At 40.3% G+C, this 24164-nt stretch overlaps 3 protein-coding genes across 3 annotated transcripts; all 3 read right to left on the bottom strand.

Annotated features, from left to right (window-relative positions):
• Window positions 1–6969: 6969 nt before the first annotated feature.
• On the bottom strand, window positions 6970–8239 carry LOC134645751 (trace amine-associated receptor 13c-like). The gene is made up of 2 exons (XM_063499322.1): window positions 8067–8239; window positions 6970–7786 (listed from the first exon to the last, which is right to left on the bottom strand). The coding sequence occupies exons 1-2, from the start codon at window positions 8237–8239 to the stop codon at window positions 6970–6972; spliced, it is 990 nt and encodes a 329-aa protein (XP_063355392.1).
• A 2677-nt stretch (window positions 8240–10916) lies between these two features.
• On the bottom strand, window positions 10917–12169 carry LOC134645627 (trace amine-associated receptor 13c-like). Its single transcript, XM_063499137.1, has 2 exons — window positions 11997–12169; window positions 10917–11733 (listed from the first exon to the last, which is right to left on the bottom strand). Exons 1-2 carry the CDS (start codon window positions 12167–12169, stop codon window positions 10917–10919), a joined length of 990 nt encoding a protein of 329 aa, XP_063355207.1.
• A 4447-nt stretch (window positions 12170–16616) lies between these two features.
• LOC134645675 (trace amine-associated receptor 13c-like) lies at window positions 16617–20390 on the bottom strand. Its single transcript, XM_063499207.1, has 3 exons — window positions 20218–20390; window positions 19450–19981; window positions 16617–16892 (listed from the first exon to the last, which is right to left on the bottom strand). Exons 1-3 carry the CDS (start codon window positions 20388–20390, stop codon window positions 16617–16619), a joined length of 981 nt encoding a protein of 326 aa, XP_063355277.1.
• Between the last annotated feature and the right edge of the window lie 3774 nt (window positions 20391–24164).

Genomic DNA, 24164 nt, shown 5'->3' with positions numbered 1-24164 from the left:
TTCCCTCTCTCACCTGGGGACCGCTGGGAGCACTGTGAGAATCATGTTCTTTGATTTCTCCAGTGCCTTTAACACCATTCTTCACACAGTTCTGAAGGGCAAGCTGAAGAACACAGGAGTGGACCATCACCTCACAACATGGATGGTGGACCACCTCCCCGACCGACCATATTATATGAGAACTCAGGGCTGTGTGTCGGACAGGGTCGTCTGCAGTACAGGGGTCCCACAGGGAACGTTTCTGGCTCCGTTCCTCTTCACCATCTACACTGCAGACTTCTCCGACAACTCCACCCAGTGCTTCCTGCAGAAGTTCTCTGATGGCTCTGTAATAGTCAGCCTCATCACTGATGGGGATGAGAGGGAGTACAGAGAACTGACCCAAGACTTTGTGGTCTGGTACCAGCAGAACTACCTCCAGATCAACACTAGTAAAACCAAGGAGCTGGTGGTAGATTTCCGCAGGCACAAACATCCTCCACTGCAACCACTAAACATCCAAGATATGGACATTGAGGCTGTGGATAGCTACAGGTACCTTGGTGTTCATCTGAACAACAAACTGGACTAGACTCACAATTCAGATGCCCTCTACAGAAAAGGGCAGAGCAGGCTGTACCTGCTGCAGAGACTGGCCCTCTGGACCCAGTGGAGGTGGTGAGCGACAGGAGAATGATGGCTAAGCTGTCATCCCTGTTGGACAACATCTCCAACCCCATGCAGGAGACTCTGACAGCAGTGAGTAGCTCCTTCAGTGGCAGGCTGCAGCACTCATGATGTGGGACCAAGAGATTTCACAGGTGTTTCTTTCCAACTGCTGTCAGACTCTAAAACACGGTCTCTGTAGATGACCTCACATGTGCAGACAGACACACACAAACATCCAATACACCATGATAGCCTTCGCTCAGTCTCCCTTATATGCTATATTTTTGCAATATTTATGTGCAATACCAAGTACAATATTTTTTTCATTTTTTCCTACTATAACAGGGTATTTTATTCTATTTTGTTGGTACTTTATTCGATGGTATATAGTATTTTATTCTTGTCGTGTAGTATGTTATTCTTTTTTATCTTAACCTATTCTATTGTGTTTTTCTTAACGTTTACTGCTCTTAAACTTGTACTCTCCCCCCTGTTTTTGAATCTTTTAAACCAATAAAAAGATGTGAATAACAATAAGAATAACCTCGGACTTTTACCTTTATTGTTTTTCCAAAAGTTAAAAAGTCCACAATGCAGGTTTTAATTGCAGGAAATTATATTAAAGGAATTTAGTAAAGCTGAACCAAAACGAAATAATGAAAATCACAAAAAATATTGAATTCAGTTAAACTTTACTCATCTAAGAAACTCTGAGTTTAATCTTATCTTTGGTGAGGAGAAGTTGAAGGAAAGATAATATAGCCAGGCCTAGAGATGTGTTTATCCCTGTGTTCAAATCAGCTGGGTCTCACTGCTCTCACGACACACTCCACACAGGAGTCGTTATAGTAACACAGAACTGAAGACTGGTTTGTGCTGCCTGGCAACAAGGCCAACTTGAAAAGCTGGAATCTTCCATCTGAGTAGCCACAGCAACATTTTGGTGATTAAAGCAATCATGTAATGGTTTTTGGTGATGCTGTTTTCAACCACTCTGACCCAGTGATAGCCAGCAACCACTCGGCAAACAGTGTCAGAATGCACATTTTGTTGCTAGTGACAGGAGGTTGCCAGTGGGTTGTTAACCCTTTTCTAGGCCTCTATAATTGAAACCATAGAGTTTCAATTATAGAGGTGTCGCCACTGACACCAGGTGAACTCCAGGAAGCCCTGATAAGTATGCCCAATAATAAGGCTCCAGGTCCAGACGGCTTTCCTGCAGAATTCTACAAAGAATTCTGGACGATTTTAGCCCCAATTTTTTACAGAACGCTGTTGGAAATCAAAGAAAATGGCAGACTCCCATCAAATATGAATTCTGCAAACATTAATCTCCTGCTAAAACCAGGCAAAGACCCTGTATATCCCTCAAGCTATCGTCCAATATCCCTTATAAATGTAGACCTTAAAATAATCTGCAAAGCTCTCTCGAAGAGACTAGAGAAAATTTACTTAATTTGATAGACTACTCATACAGTAAAAACCTTGAAACTACAATATTTTCTTTAGATGCAGAAAAAGCGTTTGACAGAGTTAACTGGAAATTTCTATTTGCAACTTTACACAAATTTGGTTTTGGATCTTCTTTCATCAGCTGGTTAAAAATATTATATAATTCCCCAACAGCTTGTGTCAGAACAAATGACCAGACATCCTCCAGCTTCTGTCTCCTGAGGGGCACCAGGCAGGGATGCCCACTCTCCCCTTCACTGTTTGCAATTTTTATTGAACCACTAGCAGCAGCAATTAGACAGAATTCAGTAATTAAGGGCATAAAATGCAAGAACGTGGAACATAAAATCAGCCTTTATGCGGATGATGTGCTACTCTTTCTCCAAAATTCACAAACCAATATCTCTGGGGTGACTGAATTGATAAACTCTTTTGCAAGAATATCAGATTACTCAATTAACTGGTCAAAATCTACAGTCCTTCCGATTAATTGCTCCTTCCATAATTCCTCTTCTACTCCACTGCAATCGGGAAATATAAAATATTTAGGTATTAATGTTTCTCCCAAGCTTGCAGATCTAACTAAATTAAACTATATCCCACTTTTAAAGAAAGTAGAAGGCGATCTGGCTAGGTGGAAATGTCTACCCATATCACTCATGGGAAGGGTTGCCGCTATAAAAATGATGGTCTTACCAAAAATTAATTATTTATTCTCAATGATCCCAACTAAACCGCCACAAGATTGGTTCAGATCTCTAGATTCATATATGTCCAAATTCCTTTGGAAAAATAAGCCCCCACGTATAAGCTTAAAAACACTACAAAAGACCAAGGATGAAGGAGGATTAGGACTACCTAACTTTCAGCACTACTTCTTAACCAACAGGCTCCAATTTATCTCAGGATGGCTAAAACATACCCTCTTAGATGAACCTTGGCTAGATGTAGAACAAGCACTTTGCAATAATCTAGAGATTTCAGATCTACCATTTATCAGCTCAAACATTCAACGACATGAATGCTTCAAAAGCGTCAACATTAGCTCCTCTCTGACAGCATGGTGGGAGTTTCTGAAGTTGACAGAGTCTTCATTAATCCCATGCAAACGTACACCTATCTGGAACAACCCTGACATATTACAAAACAATAATATGATAAACTTTTCAGATTGGAGTCGTAAAGGAATCAAATATTTAGAACATATACTAGAAGGAACAGAATTTATTTCATTTGACAGACTAGTTACACAATATGGGATCAACAAGAAAAGATTTTTAGAATATCAACAAATTAAATCCATAGTAAAAAAGAAATTTAAACCGGGTCAAGTTGAACTACAAACACCACCAAGTGTGGTTCAATTTCTTACTCTTAAAACCCCCAAATTACTATCCAAAATATACAGAATGCTTTCTAAAATAGATGAATCAATATCACTTCCTATTGCAAAATGGGAAGCGGATTTATCAGTTAACTTAGACCAAAACTTCTGGTCTCAGATTTGCTTAAAAACCTTTCATCTAATTAGAAATCCCAGTCTTCAATTAATTCAATACAAAATACTACATAGAGTGCACTATACAGGTCATCGGATGTTCAAGATGGGCTTTACGTCTACCAACAACTGCTCACACTGCCAAACCAATTCACCGGACAATTATATCCACGCTCTTTGGTTCTGTCCACCAGTTCAGAAATTTTGGCGTGAGATATGTGAAGACTTATCGAAGTGTCTGAAATGTAACATTCCAACTTCTCCTTTAGTGTGTTTGTTGGGCAGCTTAGATAATGTCACTTCAGAAAAGAATATAGCCCACATGGTTTTCACTGCCCTATGCATAGCCAAGAAAACAGTCCTCATGAACTGGAAAAATAAAAATAATCTTAATTCTAACCAGTATAGAAATTATCTATTAGATTACATTAGTCTTGATACAGCCTCTGCCACCACATCAGATCAATTGCTCTGGGCTCCTTTGATCAGCTCCATCACCTAGTGGGGGTGGGGGGTCATAGTTTGGTCCCACCTTCACTGTTGTGATTGGTGTGGGGGTAGGGACAGGCTTAGGGCGTCGGGGGGTTCCCCAGGAGCATCTTCCTTGGGGGGCTCAACCCGGGGTAGCGGTCATGGCCAATTAAGGGCTCTGTTGGCTCTTAGGTGACGGTTTCCTCGTGGCTGCGTGCAGCGGGGCTAGGGGAGGGTCTGTGCTGACGGACGTGGGTTACTGACCTGGTAGCCTGGCTGCCCCTGGGTGGGTCCGGGACGGGCGTGAGGTTCTGGGGGCGCTCCGTCTCTGGGCTGGGGCCCTGGCCGGGCCTCGGGGGCTCGGGTCCTGGTTGGTGTGTTGCTGGGGTTGTGGGCGGGTGGGTACATGGGGGCCCAGTCCTGGCGCAGGGCGCCGCCAGTGCATCGAGCCACCTGGGGGACTCTTCAACTGGTGGGGGAGGTTGTCACATCTTGCAGGAGCTTTCCTCTCCTCAGGAATTCTCTCTGCAGGAGGGGGAGATATAGGAGAGGTGGAGGAAGATCTCAGCCTGGGCGTCTATTGTCTTGTGTAGTCTGGAAGATGAGTGGATGATGGGGTGGGTGCAGTTTTCTCTGTAGTGGGGTCGGGTGGGCTGTCCCGGGCTCTGTGGGGCCGGGCGGCGCTGCTGCACTGGGCCCTGGTCCGGATGGGCCTGGGCCCCCTTTCCCTGGCGGGTTGCAGAGCATGGGGGTGCCTACTGGGGTCAGCGGGGGAGCTGGCCCCAGGGAGGGGTCACTTGCCCCTCCCTTTCTTCCCTCCCCATCTCCAGCTGCCTCCCTCTTCCCGCTCCACCACAATCACCCACACATGCAGGGCCTTGGGGTAGGGGTGTGTCACCAGGGTGCAGAGGAGGCATCCCCCCCCTCTGTCCCCTTCTGGCTGCCTCTGCCTCAATTTTATCTCACAACTTAGACATTCACATTACTCACACTCTCATAACACATACATATAGGATCTTGGGGGTGGGCTCACAACACGGACTCCAAATTACCATCAGGGTGTACACCTCACCCCTGGCGTCGTTGCCCACCTCTCAATTTTAAATACACGTAGACATTGAGGGCTATCAGGAGGGGCTATGCGCTTACCTGCTGCTCTCTGGCAGGTAGCTCCATGCCCTCCTGGGTTTTAATTGCACCTTAGAACACATATACATCAACACTACATATGAGCGGGTAGAGGGAGGTTTGGAGTCTTCTCACACCCCCGGTCTCTGCGGCCTGCTGGAGCGGGGGGGCTAGGAGGAGGAGTTGGCCGTCCGACTGGGGTCTGGGGTGTGGGGCCTCCCTGCTGCTGCGGAGTCGGGGCAGTCTGCTTCTCCCCACTGCAGGGAAAAGGGTAACACCACCTGGGTCTGGGTGCAGTTTCCCCCTCCAGGGGCAAGGGTACCTAGACCCGGTTCTTAGAGTACGCTTGGGGAGTGTGATTGTGTGTACAGCGTCTCTTTATGTCTGTCTCCACGTTGGTTGAGTGTGGAGTAATTGCCTATGAGAGCAGGAGGGTGGGAATGGATGTTTGTATTTGAGTGTGCCTGTATGTCTGTGTCTATATGTCAGGTTGGGTATCAGACGCCACCTCTCTGGGGACATCTCAGGCCCTCCAAGGTTTGGAGGCCTATCTCCCCCCACCACTTCCCCTGCCGGTTGCAGACGCCGTCAGACATCGATGCGTTGGTGGTTCTTTGTGTCCGGGGGTGGGCGTCCGGGTACACACCGGCTCACTCCTTGGTGGCTGCTTATCGGGGCCTGGAACCTGGGGCTCGCTCGGGCCACTTCGGGGGTGGGGTGCCCTCGGCCTCTCGGCCTGGGGCTCGGTCACTCAGGCACAGCTGGCTGCCGGCGGAGCTCACGGGCACGTCACTGCAACCCCCCCTGGCTTCTGCTCCGCGGCTGCTGAGTGATCCCTCATCTGGGACTCTCCTCAGCTCTTTCTGGGACAGTGGCGCGGCTGCCCCTCTGTTGGTCTTCCTTGGTCTCTTGTGTTCTGGGGGCCTCTGGATGTCTGGAGTTTTGATCTCCTCCATACCTGCTTCATGCCCTGGAGGATGGGACTGTGGCCCCCCACACCCTCTAGCAGATCATTACATTAAGGAACCTTTTAAATACAAGCGCGCTCATGCTCACAGGTGTACACACAGGTGATCACACACACAAACTACACCCTTTTTGGCTCCTACCTCAAAGCACACTGTGCGCTGTCGATCTTACGTGCTGCACAATAATGTTTAATATTAAGTATTTAGTGTTATATTCCCATATATCATTGTGATGTTGTTTATTCTATTACTCTCAATTTCTTCTGCTTGTTTTCTTTTTTCTTTCTCAACAGGTGATCCAGGTGATCGATATATGTATTTTTTGTCTGCTTATTTTGTTGGTTTTTGTTTTTTGCCCTTTATCCCCGTCCCTCTTCTCCGCTGTTTTTTTTGTTTTGTTTTGTTTTTTCCCCCCTCTTTCTTTCTCCCTTTTCTTTTCCCCTGTCCCGTATCTAGCAAGTAAAAAAAATAAAATAAAATAAAATAAAATAAACAATAAAAGGTAAATCAAATGGACCATTACGGCAAGGCTGGGATGGTCCATTTGGTAAAGTAAATCCGTTGGGCATCTTTCTTCGCCTTTAGACAATAATTCTGATGGCAAAAGAACCAAACGGGACAGGTTTAAAAAAAAAAAAAAAAAAAAAAAAAAAAAGCACTATTTGACAACCACCGTTGGGGTTATTACTCAAGAAATGTAGTTTATTATTACTTGTTAAATGTCTTAAAATTAATGTAGCACATTATTGATAGAGAAAGTAATTTGGTAAACCACTTGGTACATTAAGGAAAGATTTCTTTCTTCTACAGTATGCTGACCTCACAGGAGCCAGGCTGCAGTATATGTAGAGTCACAATTAGTTTCACAGCTTTTCTAAACCAGGGGTAGAACATAGCATAAATCAAAGGATTTAGACAGGAGTTAAAATAATACAGATAGATCACAATTGATGCAGATGAGCTATTGAGCAACTTGTATCCAAAAAGCGACACAATGTAATATGGGCAGAAACATAACAGAAACACAAGAACAAGAACACCCAGAGTCCTGGCTGCTTTTAACTCTGATTTCTTTGCTGTTAGAGTCACTGAGAGCTGCAGTGTGACAGCTGTAACATGAGAGCGCATGGCACGGGCCTGAGACACAGCCACCACAAATACTCTCATATACAGAAATACAATGACAGTAACTGGAGCAATAAAAGTCAAAACAATGTCAGTGGTTCCTGCAATGTAGTCTATGACAAATACACATTCTCCATAACAGGAAGTATGTCGCTCTCGTTGAAGCAGGTCGTCCTTTATAAATAGTATGTTGTAAAAAACAGAGCAGAGCCAACACAGACAGACGCAGAGTTTCACTCTTCTGTCAGTGATTCTGGTGGGGTAATGCAAAGGGTCACAAATAGCCACATAGCGGTCGACTGATATCAGCACCATAATGCCCACTGAGGCAGAGGTACTGATGAAGCATATATAATTATATATTAAACATGTGAGCTGACCAAGAAACCAACAAGCTGTGTCTCGTTGGATTTTTGCCGGCATCATCAACAGACCAATGAGAAAGTCTGAGACAGCCAGAGAGAGGAGAAGGATGTTAGTGGGTGTGTGGAGCTGCCTGAAAGAAGAGAGAAAAATATCAACAAGTCATTATTTCTATACTGAAACAATCCAAACAAACTAAATATTTACAGCTGTCTAAAGTGTAGACAGTTCCAAGGTACTGAAGTTGTAGAAGATACTATCTACAGGTTTGCCCATCATTGTTCAAAATTAGTTTAGCAATTAAAATGCAAGTATATTGTACACAAAAATCATAAATTAATAACTTGAACTTAGTTAGACTTGACTTAGTGAAACTACAGCTGCAGTTTTTCAAAAAAAAAGTGAATCTCTGCCTGAAATGGGAGACTGCAATGATGACGAGCAGGTTGAGAGCCGCAGTTAGCAGAGACACTGAGAACACAACAATATAATGGAACAAAACTTGTGATAGAGGAGTTGTAGGCTTCTTGCAGGAGGTGTTGAAGAGTTGTGGAAAGCAGAGCTCTGCTCCGCCCTGGTTGTCCATCTCCACAGACCTGCAGAGAGCTGCAGCTCTGGTCGGTGTTGTGACCAGAATTAGTAATATAACTGATCCCCACACTTTCTCTCAACTCCTCCCCCCTTCCCTTCGTCTTGGCCAATAGCTTCACTATTTTCTTCCTGTAGTCCTACCCTCCTTTCAGGTAAATTGTACTTGTGTTTCTTTTATTGTGTCCTAACCTCTCTCTTTACCCATTCTAGGCCTCTATAATTGAGGCCATACAGTACTAAGCACTATTTGACAACCAGTGTTCGGGTCATTACAAGAAATGTAATTTATCACATATACTTTTAAATGTTTTAAAAGTAATGGCATATGGTACTTAATTACTAGCTGGAGAAAGTAATTTGGTACAGCTACCACTTGTTACATTACATTCTCATTATTAATGAACTGAAATGCGCCGTCAAATAATTACTAATGACAACATATATCTATATGCTAAAGACCAACACACCAACACAAATCCTTTACAGTGATTTGCCCCTGTGATTCTACTTTTAAAAACGTGAACAGGTAGAAATGGCGGTTACAACCCTGACTGCTCATCACTGCTTCTGTTACATGATGAAGATCAATCCATTCAGCTTTAACATTACTCTATGTTCTTGGCTAGCTTTGTGTTAGCATGCTGTCTGTCCAAAAACTTGCAAAGAGCCAAAGTTCTGTTGGCAGTATAATCTGGTTTCTGACTTGGATGCACTTTCCAATTTCCTATCACTCTCTCCTCCTTTTGTCCAATAAAATTAAAAGTAATGTCCATATCTCCACTTGTCAAAGGCTGAAGATCACTCCGCCATTTTCCTTCTTCAGCCACATAAAATGAAATCAGATAATGGTAGCAGAGGAAGAAAAAAAATCATCTTTGTTTGTTTTTATCTTTCTATCCACCCGGCATGCAGATAACTGAAGAACCTTTATAACGAGACTACTGAAATAACTGTGACTGTAATGCAATTACTGAATTTAGTACAGCAACGTGTTAAATCACAGCAATACTGAAAAATAAAATGTAATTACCACTTACCCTTATGGTGTTTTTATGTAAGGTAAAGCTCTTATAATGTGTGTAGAAAAACCATACCAGAAAAATCTTTAAAAGAAAACTAAAAACAACAACAACAAACAAACACTATAAAAGTTTGGTGACTTTGTTCCAAAGCATGGTGTTAGATTCGATTGTTTTTTCTTGTTCTCCTACAGATTTCAATTTATGATTGACACTTAATAGGAACATTTATTCACATATATCCATATATTATAATAACAAATGTCTCTGAAATGAGACAGCTTAAAAATGGAAACAGGTCTTATGGAGGGATGAATCCAAACTTGAACATTTTTGGTTTGCAGTGCTGACAGAATAGCCCCTTTTCCAGGTCAACTCGGCGTGGTTTGCCACGGTTTTCAGGGTTTTCCATTAGGTCATAGTACCTGCTCGTTCAGGGTTCCAAGCGATCCAAGCAGGTACTAAAATGTGATGTCGTCAGACTGCATGCCACCGATTGGCTGATAAGTAGCGCCACTCAGTGAGTCATGAGTGTGTCTCATTCGCAAAAATTAAAAATGCCATTTTTGAAACCTGGCAACTTGACTACAAAAAAACAACGCCGTGGTCCCTGAGTCTAACGAAAAGCCACAGACTGAGCAGCAGGTATATTCTTGCCTCGACGTCCACCTTTTTTTGTAGCGTTTGTGTTGCATATTAATTATGTCACAGGGTGCTCGGACGCGCTGCTATTATAACAACCACACAGGTTAGGTTGTACTGGATTGTAATGGAAAACCAGTCAATCCGAGGCGATTAGTGGTTAGTCAATTCGAGGTAAGTACTAATGGAAAAAGGGGCTTATGTATGGAAGCGGTCAGGAGGGAGGAACAACAGTAAAACTTTAGAAACATCTTTACAACATGGTGGAGGTGCCATGGTGTCATGGTTTTGTACTGCATTGCAAAAAGTGGTGCTGGTGCTTTCATACCCTTCACAACATTTGAACCATTACATTGTTGCGATAGACAAAAACAGGCAAAACTATGAAAGCTATAGTGTTTACAGTTATTTTCTGTTGTTTTAACATAAGAAAAAATACAATTATCCATTACTCTTTTACTCTTTTCTTTTTTTGTAAGAAATATGACCGAAAACACAATTAGCTAGCAGCTAATTCCTGCTGCCACAATCGTATTCTGTTTCTGACAATATTTCAGGCAGTATGTGAAGAACACATTTTAACAGACAATGATATCATTTTGTAAATGATATCATTGTCTGTTAAAAGGTGAAGAACACCTTTTAACAGACAATGATCCATGAAACAGTTTCTGAATATTATTTTATTTGAATAAAAAACAAACAAATGGAAAAAAAACACTTCCCTTTTATTTCTATGGCATCAATAACAGTGGCCTCAACAGGAGCATACAGCACCTTCCCTCTGTTTCCCTCTCTTAATTGCAGAATCAGACAAAAATACAGAATTACTTCAAAAAATGATTACAGAAACTGTCATTGATCTGGATAAACATAAATATCTTGGATATGTAATAATTTCCAACTTTTAGAATATGCCTAATGAGGTGAACAATATGTCTTATTCTCTTAAAGAGACAGCTGGTTGTTCAGTTTTTATCATAAACATCTTTTTGGAAAGATCTCTTTCTTCTACAGTATGCTGACCTCACAGGAGCCAGGCTGCAGTATCTGTAGAGTGACAACTAATTTCACAGCTTTTCTAAACCAGGGGTAGAACATAGCGTAAATCAAAGGATTTAGACAGGAGTTAAAATAATACAGATAGATCACAATGGATGCAGATGAGCTGTTGAACAACTCGTTTCCAAAAAGCGAAACAATGTAATATGGGCAGAAACATAATAGAAACACAAGAACAAGAACACCCAGAGTCCTGGCTGCTTTTAACTCTGATTTCTTTGCTGTTAGAGTCACTGAGAGCTGCAGTGTGACAGCTGTAACATGAGAGCGCATGGCACGGGCCTGAGACACAGCCACCACAAATACTCTCATATACAGAACTACGATGACAGTAACTGGAGCAATAAAAGTTAAAACAATGTCAGTGGTTCCTGCAATGTAGTCTATGACAAATACACATTCTCCATAACAGGAAGTATGTCGCTCTCGTTGAAGCAGGTCGTCCTTTATAAATAGTATGTTGTAAAAAACAGAGCAGAGCCAACACAGACAGACGCAGAGTTTCACTCTTCTGTCAGTGATTCTGGTGGGGTAATGCAGAGGGTCACAAATAGCCACATAGCGGTCGACTGATATCAGCACCATAATGCCCACTGAGGCAGAGGTAATGATGAAGCATGTATAATTATACAGAGAACATGTGAGCTGACCAAGAAACCAACAAGCTGTGTCTCGTAGGATTTTTGCCGGCATCAACAACAGACCAATGAGAAAGTCTGAGACAGCCAGAGAGAGGAGGAGGATGTTAGTGGGTGTGTGGAGCTGCCTGAAAGAAGAGAGAGAAATGTCAACAAGTCATTATTTCTATACTAAAACAATCTAAACAAACTAAATTATTACAGCTGTCCTATCCGAAAGTGTAGACAGTTGCAAGGGTAGTAGAGGATAGAATCTATAGATTTGCACATTATTGTCCGATAATAGTCTACCCATAAGATATAAATTAACTTAAATTTAGTCGTAATTAGTAGTAGAGTTGTTGTAGTAGTAGTAAAGCCACAGCAGAAGTTTAAAAAAGTAAATCTCTGCCTGAAGTGGGAGACTGAGACAATGACGAGCAGGTTGAGAGCCACAGTTAGCAGAGAGACTGAAAACACCACAATGTAAGGGACCAAAACTTGAGAAAGGGATGTTTTAGGCTTCTTGCAGGAGATGTTGAAGAGTTGTGGAAAGCAGAGCTCTGCTTTGTCCTGGGTCTCCATCTTCACACATCTGCAGAGAGCTGCAGCTCTGGCAGCAATGTGAGCAGAATATAACTGATCCTCACACCTTCTCTAAACTCCTCCCCTCATCATTCTTTCAGCGTCTGTAGGACATTAATGCCCACCTTCAGTGCACACTGAATCCAAGCTGACCACTTGCTGATAGTATTGTATTAATCTGGCTAATACTTACTGACCACATCTAGCCCAATGTTCTTAAGCTTACATTAGTTTCTGAAAATGGTACATCCCAGTAATATTAGCTAAGTAAAAAAGCTACCTTTTTTGTAAACTAATGTGCAGCACCAAGCCCTGTTTACACAGTCTTAGAGCAATGGCTGTAACCTACATCCTTATGATAACAGCAGCTGCAACAATAAAGGTTAAAAAATAAAGCTTATTAGTCTCTGCAATGTACCATATGGGAATCACAAATTCTGTATTGCAGGAACCTTCCTGGTTGAATAAGATCATCTGTTACAAACACACTGCTGTAGAAAATACAACAGGTCCATGAATCACAGAAAACGAGTTTTACTCTTTTTGAGACTCAAGTGGGATAATGCAGAGGTTCACAAATAGAAACACTCATATTTTAGCACCATGTCTGCTGCAGAAATTCCCCAGACTTGCCTGCTTAGGTCCCATTCGGAAGCCCCTGTGGACCTACATGTGCACATTGGCACATTATTGCCAATAGGGTGTGGACTAGAATTTTGCACAAAAAAAGCTACTCTTAACCACTCCTTTAATCACAAGGAGTCACTACATAGTTGATTTGCCTTTTAAGCCTCTCAAGGCAGGCGTTGCAGATTTGCAACAGTTAAAACACTAACAACCTGATTACCCCACATACATATTTTATGAGTTTTTTTTACTCAGAAGTACCACTGCAGGACTTGGTTGTGCATTAGCAACTAAAACTTAATTTGAGCCTGAGAGGGTTAAGGCAGATGACCTTCCTGACATAACTGCAAAGGGATTTATGTTGCCTCTCAAGCTTGAACCAGAGATCCTTTGCTTGACAGTCTTAAAATGTAAATCACTAAACTAGGGAGCAACTAGCCTTCAAAAAGTAAAAATAAAAGTTAGTCTCACTTGGACTGTAGCTTTCACTTCTTGAGTTGTTTTGTAGTATATCAGTAAGATCTTTACTAAGCTTTTGAATCATTTGCCTTCTATCAGCCTCATATTTCTAAGCAGTTTCATCTTCTCAACAATAGTCATATTTCCCTGTATGGTGTTTCCTTATTATAAACAATGTATACCCTTGATCTCCCATGGTGACTAGGTGTGGGTGAACTGAGGGACTGTTTTGGCAAGGCAGGCCAAACTTATTCCAAGAGTCATGCTTCTCTCACTCTTTGTCAGGGTTCCTGGGTCATTGACGCAGTACCCCTTTATTGTGTTAGTCATCTGTCTCTGTCCATTATGTTTAGTTCTACTTCCTGTGTGTTATTAGTCAGATTCAGTTCAGCTGTGTACTCACCTGTCTCTTGTCATCATCACTAGCCTGCAGGGGTGGATTTAGAGAAATTTCCTTCAACTAGCATAGAAATCAGATGGGGAGGCAAAATCAGAGACATTTTTTTTTACACATATGCATTTGTTAAATTCTGTAATATGTATTATATTTGGTTAAAATACATACAATGCAGTAAGTATGCAAATGTTTCATATAAACAAAATATGTAACTTTATTTTTTAGTCCAGATAATTAAACATTTCAGTTACATAAAACATGTGAATTTTGATTTTATCTACTGTGTAGCGTATATACTAAATAATTATGTACCCCAATAAGTATAAAATCCAGAAAGCTACACAACATGAGGTGGTTCATTTAAAAACATAGTCTAATTTACATTTCACACTCATTTCTTTATTAAAAATTATCACATTATTACATTTTTACATTTACACAAAATGTCAGGCATGTATTGTATTCACTGTCCTGAATACATTTTTCACTAAAAATGTGAACCAAATTTTTCATGATTTATTGGGTTTTATTGAACCCTCTGGGGTCCAGGGTATAATTAGCCACTTTTAACAACTTTTGGTTTTACCTTTACATTTTTTTCCCCTTGCCTTGTTTGGTATCACTATTTTCAGCACAATCTCACATGTCTGAATTTACAGTTATTTTTTCAGTGATATGCTGTATTAACACAATTGATCTAAAATCACACAAAAAAAACATAAAATCGAGGTCGGCTCTGGTGCCGCCACGTGAACTGATTCGTCTCAGCCGCTGCCCATGCGGCCGCCCACCAGAACTATTTCATTTTGGACTCTTCACAATAAACACCGTCCACATCCTCAATAAACCCGCGAGTCCTGCATTTGGGTCCTTACTTCTCCAGCAAAGGTTGACACTCCTCAACCTTATTCTACTGTGTTTTTTATTAGTTTGTTTTTTTCCCCACCTTTCTCTCCTTTTAGATTACTTAAACAATATGTACACAGATGGAAACATATGGCACATTGTAAATGATACAGTAATTTATTTTAACAACACCACACTGGAAAAATGTGAAAAAGATATAATATTTTTTCTTTATTCATGCTGTAATTAATTTTGTTCTGCTGAATTCTGGTGTGTGTGGTGCCTTCTCCAGTAGAGGCCAGCAATGACGCATCAGAGATTTTGTTTTCCCAGGAAAAGACTGTCAATCTATTCTGAAAGCAACCACATGTCTTGATACAGTATTCTCCCATCATTAAACTTCACCTGCATATCTTTTTTGTGTGTGTAATTTTCAGATAGAAAATAGGATCTCAATGATGACCAGCATTTAAACCGGAAGCAGCAGAATGATTAGTTAATTACAAACTCAATTCCCTGAAGCTGTGTAAAAAAACAAAACAAAAACAAAACACCAAAAAACCCACAGATGGAATTATTTGCACATCTCATAAACCTACATTGTATTTGTAATAGAACACACACAAAAAAAATACAGAATACATCAAATGTGAAATCTGAATTCTGCACTTTAAATACATCTTGTATATTTGATTCAGAATCCACTGCGGTGGTCTCCAGAGGCAACATTACATAAAAATAATGCATCATTGTCCAAACCCTTGGGGACCTAACTGTAGGTCATTTAACAAATGAAAGAGTTGATTTATGCAAATGCAATTTTCCTGGATAAAATTTAGGTTAGACCATGCAATAATCTCTCTTACTGTTCAAATAATTCTTTAGTACTGTAAAGTACTTGTCATCAATATTGAGATGGCTATAGCTCAGGAGGTTGAGCAGGTCATCGACTAATCAGAAGGTTAGTGGTTTTGTCCTCCGTCTGCTCCTGCTTAAATAGCCTTGGGTAATTTACTAAACTCAGTCGCTCGTGATGTGTTTGTTGGAGTTTGAAAGCACTTGAGACGTGTGTAAATGTCCTTCGAGTGATCAGTCCATTTACCACTAATCATCAGTTTAGTCTACATTACAAAAACAGGTTGCCAAAAGGGGTGCTAAAAGAATAAATGAAACTGAGGATGGCCCAAAGGTATCACTGAAAGAAAAGCAACATATTTTAAGATTTGGGAGCTTATAATGTTCTTGTACTCTATAAATTCAAAAGGTAACGAGAATTGTTTTAAGTGGTTTCTGCTCTTATTTTAGGTTATCCTCTTTACACTTTCTCAAGCAAAATATGTGACGCTGACTGTAGCATCCAGAGACAATATTAAATAACATTTCATTTACTCAAATGCTTCTTATAGAACTATATGTCCCATATACTGAAGTAAAATCATAGACATAAAACTTATATTCACTTTCAGTCCATATTTACATGCCTAATGCAGTCACTGTGCTTCCTTTTTAAGTAAAAGTTTAATTAAATATTAAAGAATATAGATAAAGTAAAAACATATCAATACAACATACAACATATCAGACTATGCACTTCCAGAAGGTTGGAAAGCACTTGACTTAAATTCTTACTTTTCTAAATTTGCTTATGATACCATGTGTACACATTTTGATTAATTCAAAAGCACTCTTTTGGAGAGAGCATTCCAAGTTTCTACTAGATGAGATCCACACAAGGGGAAAAATGTCTGTCATGAAGGGTTGATTTTGTGGGCTATAGACCCAATCACAATGCACTAACTTGTCTCAATATATGAGATGTGATTAAAATAATTAAAAGCATAACACATGCCTGCACACACCAGGATGACTGGTCACCCTAAGTGCAGCATTAAACTTCTACTACGAATATTTTGTGGAGTCGGATCTTATTATTTCTGCATTTTGCTGACTTCACGTGTACAAGACAGCACTACATGTACCATAAATGTCAAAAATAAGCAATCAGTTTATTGTTATAAGATGAAGTCAACAAAAAGGTTTTTTATTATTTTTTGTTAAGATTAAGATTTTTTATTTAGAGCTGAACCTGAAAACAATTGTTTAAATGCTTTGATCTGTTTACAGAATACTTACCTCACTGGAGCCAGGCTGCAGTATCTGTAGAGTGACAACTAGTTTCACAGCTTTTCTAAACCAGGGGTAGAACATAGCATAGATCAAAGGGTTTAGACATGAGTTTAAACCAAACAGATAGGCCACAAAAGAAGCAGATGAACTATTGATGAATTCTTCTCCTACAAGAGAAACACAGTAATAAGGGCAGAAACACATTAGAAACACAAGAACAAGAACACCCAGAGTCCTGGCTGCTTTTAGTTCAGACTTTTTCATAACCTGCTCACCCAAGAGGACTTAGTTTCCTATTATAACTCTAGTCTCAATAGTATTCTAAACTCTGTTGCCACACTCAAAACCAAATCTGTATCTTTCTCTCAGTCAGCACCCTGGTTTACAGCTGAACTCAGACTCCTGAAAGCAAAAGGACGACGACTTGAGCGCTTTTATAAGAAAACTGGTCTGAATATCCACAAGGAAATGTTTAATAATCATATTATGTATTATAAGGAGTGTATTTATCAAACAAAATCTGCTTACTACTCCACCATTATCTGTTCAAAAGATGACTCAACCAAGATACTGTTTTCACTGTTCAACTCTTCTTTCAGGACACCAGATTTATTACCTGCTCACCTTTACTCGTCTTCCTTCTGTGATTCTTTAATGTCATTTTTCATTGAGAAAATTCACAAAATACATCAAGACCTGGTTTCCGATGTTCCATTTAGCTCTTCCTGTGTAATTCCTCTCCCATCACACTGTTTTTCTGCTTTCCAGCTCCCCTCGGCTACTGATATTTCAGATTTCATCTGTAAGTCAAAACCTTCTACTTGTCAGCTAGACCCCATTCCTACAGTTTTGGTTAAGGCATGTTTACCTTCTCTGCTTCCCCTCATATCTGCTATCATCTGCTCTTCACTTACCACTGGAACTGTTCCTGCTTCCCTCAAAATTGCCGCCATCACTCCAATATTAAAAAAAAACTGGTCTAGATCCCAATAATTTTGAGAATTTTTGGCCTATTTCCAATCTGCCATTCCTTTCTAAAATTCTTGAGAAAATAGTTGCCACGCAACTTCACTCACATTTAACTAATAATAATCTGTATGAACAGTTCCAGTCTGGCTTTCGCCCCTCCCATAGCACTGAAACAGCACTTATAAAAATAACTAATGATCTTCTTATGGCAGCTGACTCCGGTTTACTTTCCATTCTTATTCTCCTCGATCTGATCTCTCACTCCATTCTTCTCAGTAGGCTAGCCTCCATCGGTCTCTCCCATACTCCATTAGCCTGGTTTAAATCATACCTATCTGATCGCACTCAGTTCATTCAACTCAAATCCTTTACTTCTCAGCCCTTTCCTCTGACCACTGGCGTGCCCCAGGGATCTGTCCTGGGGCCCCTTCTTTTCATTATCTACCTTCTACGGCTTGGACACATTCTCCGTAAATACAATATCCATTTTCACTGTTATGCCGATGACACCCAGCTTTATCTGTCCACTAAACCTAATTCTGCTCTTCCCCCATCCTCCCTCACCCTCTGCTTAGCTGAACTAAATTCATGGTTCTCTTCTAATTTTCTCAAACTCAATAGTAATAAATCCGAGCTCCTCTTGGTCGGCACTAAATCAACATTATCCAGAACCAACAGTTTCTCTATTACTATCAATAACTTGCTGGTCTTCGTTTCTTCCTCTGTGAAAAGTTTGGGTGTCATCCTCGACAGTACTTTATCTTTCAATTCACACATTAATAATGTCACTCGGTCTGCATATTTTCAATTGCGCAACATTAATCGTCTCCGTCCTTTTCTCACCCCACATGCCACTGCCATTCTTGTCCATAGCCTTGTTACTTCCCGGATTGATTATTGTAATTCACTTCTTTTTGGTCTTACTCAAAAATCCATCCACAAGCTTCAACGCGTCCAGAACTCTGCTGCCCGTATCATCACCAGGACCCCTTCTGTCCACCACATCACTCCTGTCCTGCAGCAGCTTCATTGGCTCCCGGTCAAATATCGTATCAATTTCAAAATACTCTTGTACACATTTAAAGCTATTCATCATCTCTCTCCTCCATATCTCTCTGATCTGGTTAACATCACCACTCCATCTCGTTGTCTCAGATCTTCTTCTTCCCTGTCACTCTCTGTCCCCTCCCCCCGTCTTGTCACCATGGGGAGCAGGGCTTTCAGCTGCTCTGCTCCACGACTCTGGAATTTCCTACCTCCTGATTTAAGAAATATCTCTACCTTCTCTCTCTTTAAGTCCCAACTCTGTAAGGAGTTTTCCTGTAATGCAACTCAGGTTGGAATAAATGACACTCAGACAGGTTTTACAAATTAACGTGCACACGGGTGAGAGCTCGAAGGAGACTCACACCCTGGAGCAGTTGTCAGCCTTTATTTATACTCAAGCATGTTTGCGTCTCAGAAACATGCAGGAAGAGATAACATACAACTGTGCAGACTTCCTGCTGAGCTTGCACAGTTGTGCAGGCTTCCTGTTGAGCTTGCACAATGTAACTTCTCTAGTAAAAAGAGCAAACACATCTAGAAAACCTTAAATGAAATGTACTTCTAAACATAAACATAATAAAATCTTTCAACAAACTCAAAACCCACTTGTTCAAAATAGCCTATCCTACATAACCTCTCCATTCGAGTATTTTAAATTTGTTTATATCCTATGCTTTTATGATTGTGTAAACTCCTTGCTTTTATCTTGCTTTTTACTCTATTGTGTACAGTGACCTTGAGTGTTTTGAAAGGCGCTTTCAAATAAAATGTATTATTATTATTATTATTACTTATTTGTTAGAGTCACTGGAAGGTGATTTGTGACAGCTGTAACATGAGAGCGCATACCACGGGCCTGAGACACAGCCACCACATATACTCTCATATACAGAACTACGATGACAATAACTGGTACAATGAAGGTTAAAATGAGGTCAACAACTCCTGCAATGTATTGAACAACAACTACACATTTTCCATAGCAGGAATTTTGTTTTCTTGTTTGATGCAGGTCATCTCTTACAAGGAAACAGCTGAAGGCAATGGAGCAGAGCCAACACAGACAAACACAGAGTTGAAGTCTTCTGTCAGTGATCCTGATGGGGTAATGCAAAGGGTCACAAATAGCCACATAGCGGTCAGCTGATATCAGCACCATAATGCCCACTGAGGCAGAGGTAACAGTCAAGGACACAAAAATATACATTAAACATGTGAGCTGACCAAGAAACCAACAGGCTGTACTTCGGAGGATCTCTGCAGGTGACAATAGGAGGCCAACAAGAAAGTCTGAGACAGCCAGAGAGAGGAGCAGGATGTTAGTGGGTGTGTGGAGCTGCCTGCAAGGAGACAGAAAAATAACAAGTCCTCAAACCTCTATAATGAAACAAGCCAAAGAGCTATTATAGTATATAATACTATATAGTATAGTATGTTTTCTGGTGTCAAAGTAAAATTGATGAAATGTAAATATTCTCAAGTATAAATCTGTACATATGAAGAATCTTTTATTACTAGCTCAAATACTTGAAATACTAGAATAGTGTAGCTAGTAAAACAAAAAAGTTGTTTCTGCCTGAAGTGGGAGACTGAGATGATGACAAGCAAGTTGAGAGCCACCGTCAGAAAAGAAATTGAGGACAATACAATATGAAGGAACACAGCTTTGGACCGAGCAATCGCAGGCTTTTTGCAGGACATGTTGAAGAGTTGTGGAAAGCAGAGCTCAGATTTTTCCTGTGTGCCCATCGTCACAGACTAGTGAAGAACTGCAGCTCTGGTCGCAGAATTATGAACAAAAATTAATTTCATAAGTAGCTGATACTCCTTCTCTTAACTCCACCCTTTCTTTCCCCCATTGTTTGTTGGATATTGATGCCTCCTCCCTTCAGACATCAGACCTATAATATTCTTTTTACCCACAGTCCTGCCCCTGTCACTGTTTCTCTTTCATTTTGTCCTACCTCTCTATACTTTTAGTTAAGATATATGATTAACTAACTCTTCTCTTCATTATGAGTCGTGCATTTGGGAAGAGAATCCAAATGTAGGACCCACAAATCCCAAAAAATGTTTTATAAATTGGACTACAAAAATGCATAAACAAATAAAACAAAACCCAAAATGGTAAAACAAATTTAAATCATTCAATATAAACAATAAAGATGAGATGTTAGGTAATATCTGACAAGTCAGGTCTAACGTGACAATAATCACACATTGTAATCAAGGAAAGTTGACGCAGGAGGATAACAAGACACAGCTGAAACTAATAAAGGTAATCAGACAAGCCAAGTAAAACTACATATAAGACACAAGAGATATACACAATAAACATCAGCAAGAACCCTAATCCTAACCGATGAGACACAGACTCAAAGTAAAACAGGAAACATAACACAGAGACGCAGACCTGACAAGGGGATACAGCTGACAGGAGAGACAGAGCAACTATGGAAGCCTGGATCAGAGACAGAAACCAGAAGACTAAGAACTCTTACACTGAATCCAAAAGACTAGAAATGATAAATACTGACAAAATCAAAGTTCAATAATAATGCAGCACTCAAAACACTGGGTCAATGACCCAGGTACCCTAACAGCTAAAGAGAGGAGGAAAATGTGGATTTCTGCATCAGCCTGAAAGAAGACAAAAATCTGTAATAATAAAAATCGTTCAGATCTCTAGACACAACCCCAACCCAAACAGCCATTGCAAAAAGTGAAAACAAACCACAGTGTAAACACTAGTCTTAAAATATCATATTGTGCAAAAGTCTAAAGTTTAATATGTATGCCATGGATGCTATCCACTACATGGAGTCCAAAGATACAGTTAGCTTCCTCAACAACTACTCTCAACACAAATTAACAGGTCTTGCAATAGACTGATAACCACAAAGGTCCTGATGGTAATAGACCTGTTATTACTCACAGCTGCTTCATAAACGCACAGCCCAATGCATGGTAAGTCTCGGTATCTCCAGCTAGGTTTGGTGTAATATTAGCATACATGGTGACAGGTGGGGGCTTGACTCCATGTGTGCACATTTTGATTGACCAAATGTTCAGCTTTTGAAGATGACATTCCTAGGTTCTGCATAGCCAACTAGATTAAATCCAGAGTTGAGAAAATGGCCATGTTATCTTAATTTTGAGGACTGTAGAGCTCATCAAAAAGCAGGACCCTGTGTCAGTTTGTCAGACATAACTGAAAAATAAATAAAATTACACTGCAAAATGTATTTTTGTAAAACAATTCAATTGAAAATAGAATCAAAACTCCATTAACAGCTATTACCCTAGGAGATAGTAGTTTTACTTCTGTTTGTTAATTTCAGAACTTTAACCTAATGTATTTTTGTTCATTTTGTTACATTATGTGCACCTCACAGAAGCAAGGCTGCACTATCCAGCATTTTCTGCTGAGACATAAGTCTCTCAATGCAGCATTATTTCCTACTTTTTGTTTTCTTGTAACATTAAAGGAAAAGTGGACATAATAAACTACAATTATAAAATGAATATTTATATTATAAAATGACATTCTGAATTAAATATCACATTAAAATATTTTGACAATAAAATCATTATTTTATAATCAATTTATTATTATTGAATTGTCATATTTTGCCCTAAATATTCTAAATACAAAATAAGTTTACTATTATGAAATTAATAGGACAGAAGAATTGTCACTTAGTTTTGATCATGATAATCTTTTTAGAACAGATTTCTTTCTTCTACAATATGTTGGCCTCACAGGAGCCAGGCTGCAGTATCTGTAGGGTGAAACTTCATTTCACAGCCTTTCTAAACCAGGAGTAGAACATAGCATAGATCACAGAGTTTAAACAGGAGGTAAAATAAAACAGATAAGACACAATGTATGTGAATAACTATTGATTAAGCTGTAACCTAAAATGGGAACATAGTAATACGGGCAAAAACACATGTCCTGGCTCTTATAATGCCGATTTTTGTTGTTGTCTGAGATCTGCAGTGAGACAGCTGTAACCTGAGAGCCCACGGCATGGGCCCTAGATAGCAACTCTTGCAATGAAGTCAACACAAAATATACATTCTCCTGCTAACTATTACCATTTCTAGTACCCCCAAAACCTGATGATGGTGCTAAATGTTTAGTGCACTGAAAACAGAAGAATAATAAAGACACCAAATAGGACATACCATTTAAAAAATTGAGCAGGTATGATAAACAGAAGTCTAAATAACAGAAATAGTAGAAGTTGCACAGAGAGCCAGGATGAATAATCTAAAGTAATGCGCATCACTGAAGAAGGCAAAACGGCTTGATAAAAAAGATTTAGATGGCCAAGCGGGGGAGGCAGCTAATGTTTAATGGATTGGGAGCCCGAAAATTTGAGCAGGATTTGATTATTTAGGATGCCTATAAAAACCTCACACAAGGTTCACAAATTGATCATCCTGCCCATGTCATGCAATTCTACATACAGTATGATGAGGCCTATATTCAAATGTGTGATAATATTGGACCCTGCCAACCAGTACTGTCATCATATCCAAAGAATGAAGAGGGATGATCATTTTAAAAGAAATGGTATGAGAATAATCCATGGCTAGAGTATTCTCCAAGTGCTGATGATATGTTTTGTTTCAGCTGCCATCTGAAACAAACGGGTTTTGTGACGAAAAGTACACAAGTCACAAAACCCGGGAAACGGGTTAAATCGGGGGAGAAGGGCTTTAGAAAAGATTAAAGAGCACAGTGCCTCAGACTCTCACATGTGTGGTATGGTGAGGTGGAACTCATTAAAAAAAAAAAAAAAAACCTTGAAGGCAGCTTTTAAAGTAGCTGACCAAGTGTCACAAGCTGCAAAAGAGAAAAGAGAGAGAGAAACAGAGAAATGTTGTCTTGTTTCATAGCCATCACTCTTTACCTAGCAAGACAGGGTACGCCTTTCAGGGGAGATGATGAGACCTTGTCAAGCCAAAATCGAAGAAACTTCTTAGAGGTAGTTGAATTGTTCAGTAAGTATGACAGTGTAATTAAATTTGAAGCCATAAAAGAGAGACAGGGACCTGAAAAAAGACCTCTCGTCTCGCTCCTCTCAAACAGAAGTCAAAACGGCATAATCAACAAAGTTTCCTTTGTTGTCAGACGTGCACAACATTAGTGATGTGTCAGTCGCGAACGAAACGGCTCTTAGAGCCGGATCTTTGACGTGAACGACGCGAGCCGGCTCCTTATCGCGAGCGTGGGTTTTCTTTTTTTCTTTCTCTCACCCTCTCGCACTTTTTTCCGCTTCACTCCGCATGCGAGCCTTGTGCTTTGCGCTGGGAAGAGGGGGGAGTGGCGGTAGTTACACTGGCAGTAGCACAGGAACAGAGCAGGAGGGAGAGACAGAGAAAGAGAGCCAGGGACAACAACGTCACATGAGAAAGGTATAGTAATCATCCACAACTATTTTCAGTTGCAGATGATAAAGGATTCAGAAAGTTTATTCATGCAGGCCTATTTGACAGAGAATGTGCATCTTT

The sequence above is a fragment of the Pelmatolapia mariae genome, linkage group LG16_19 (assembly GCF_036321145.2).
Source record: "Pelmatolapia mariae isolate MD_Pm_ZW linkage group LG16_19, Pm_UMD_F_2, whole genome shotgun sequence".
NCBI classification, from domain to species: domain Eukaryota; kingdom Metazoa; phylum Chordata; class Actinopteri; order Cichliformes; family Cichlidae; genus Pelmatolapia; species Pelmatolapia mariae.
The sequence above is the reverse complement of the archived record's forward strand: the minus strand, read 5'-3'. Positions and strand labels throughout refer to the sequence as shown.

Excerpts from the sequence above, each read along its gene's own strand:
- LOC134645627 (XM_063499137.1), bottom strand. The coding sequence starts at position 12,169 with ATGGAGACCCAGGACAAAGCAGAGCTCTGCTTTCCACAACTCTTCAAC. Across the intron at positions 11,734-11,996 it reads GTCTCAGTCTCCCACTTCAG|GCAGCTCCACACACCCACTA; the intron begins GCAGAGATTTAC and ends CTCTTCTTTCAG.
- LOC134645751 (XM_063499322.1), bottom strand. The coding sequence starts at position 8,239 with ATGGACAACCAGGGCGGAGCAGAGCTCTGCTTTCCACAACTCTTCAAC. Across the intron at positions 7,787-8,066 it reads ATTGCAGTCTCCCATTTCAG|GCAGCTCCACACACCCACTA; the intron begins GCAGAGATTCAC and ends CTCTTCTTTCAG.
- LOC134645675 (XM_063499207.1), bottom strand. The coding sequence starts at position 20,390 with ATGGGCACACAGGAAAAATCTGAGCTCTGCTTTCCACAACTCTTCAAC. Across the intron at positions 19,982-20,217 it reads ATCTCAGTCTCCCACTTCAG|GCAGCTCCACACACCCACTA; the intron begins GCAGAAACAACT and ends GTCTCCTTGCAG. Across the intron at positions 16,893-19,449 it reads CTGTCACAAATCACCTTCCA|GTTATGAAAAAGTCTGAACT; the intron begins GTGACTCTAACA and ends TTGGGTGAGCAG.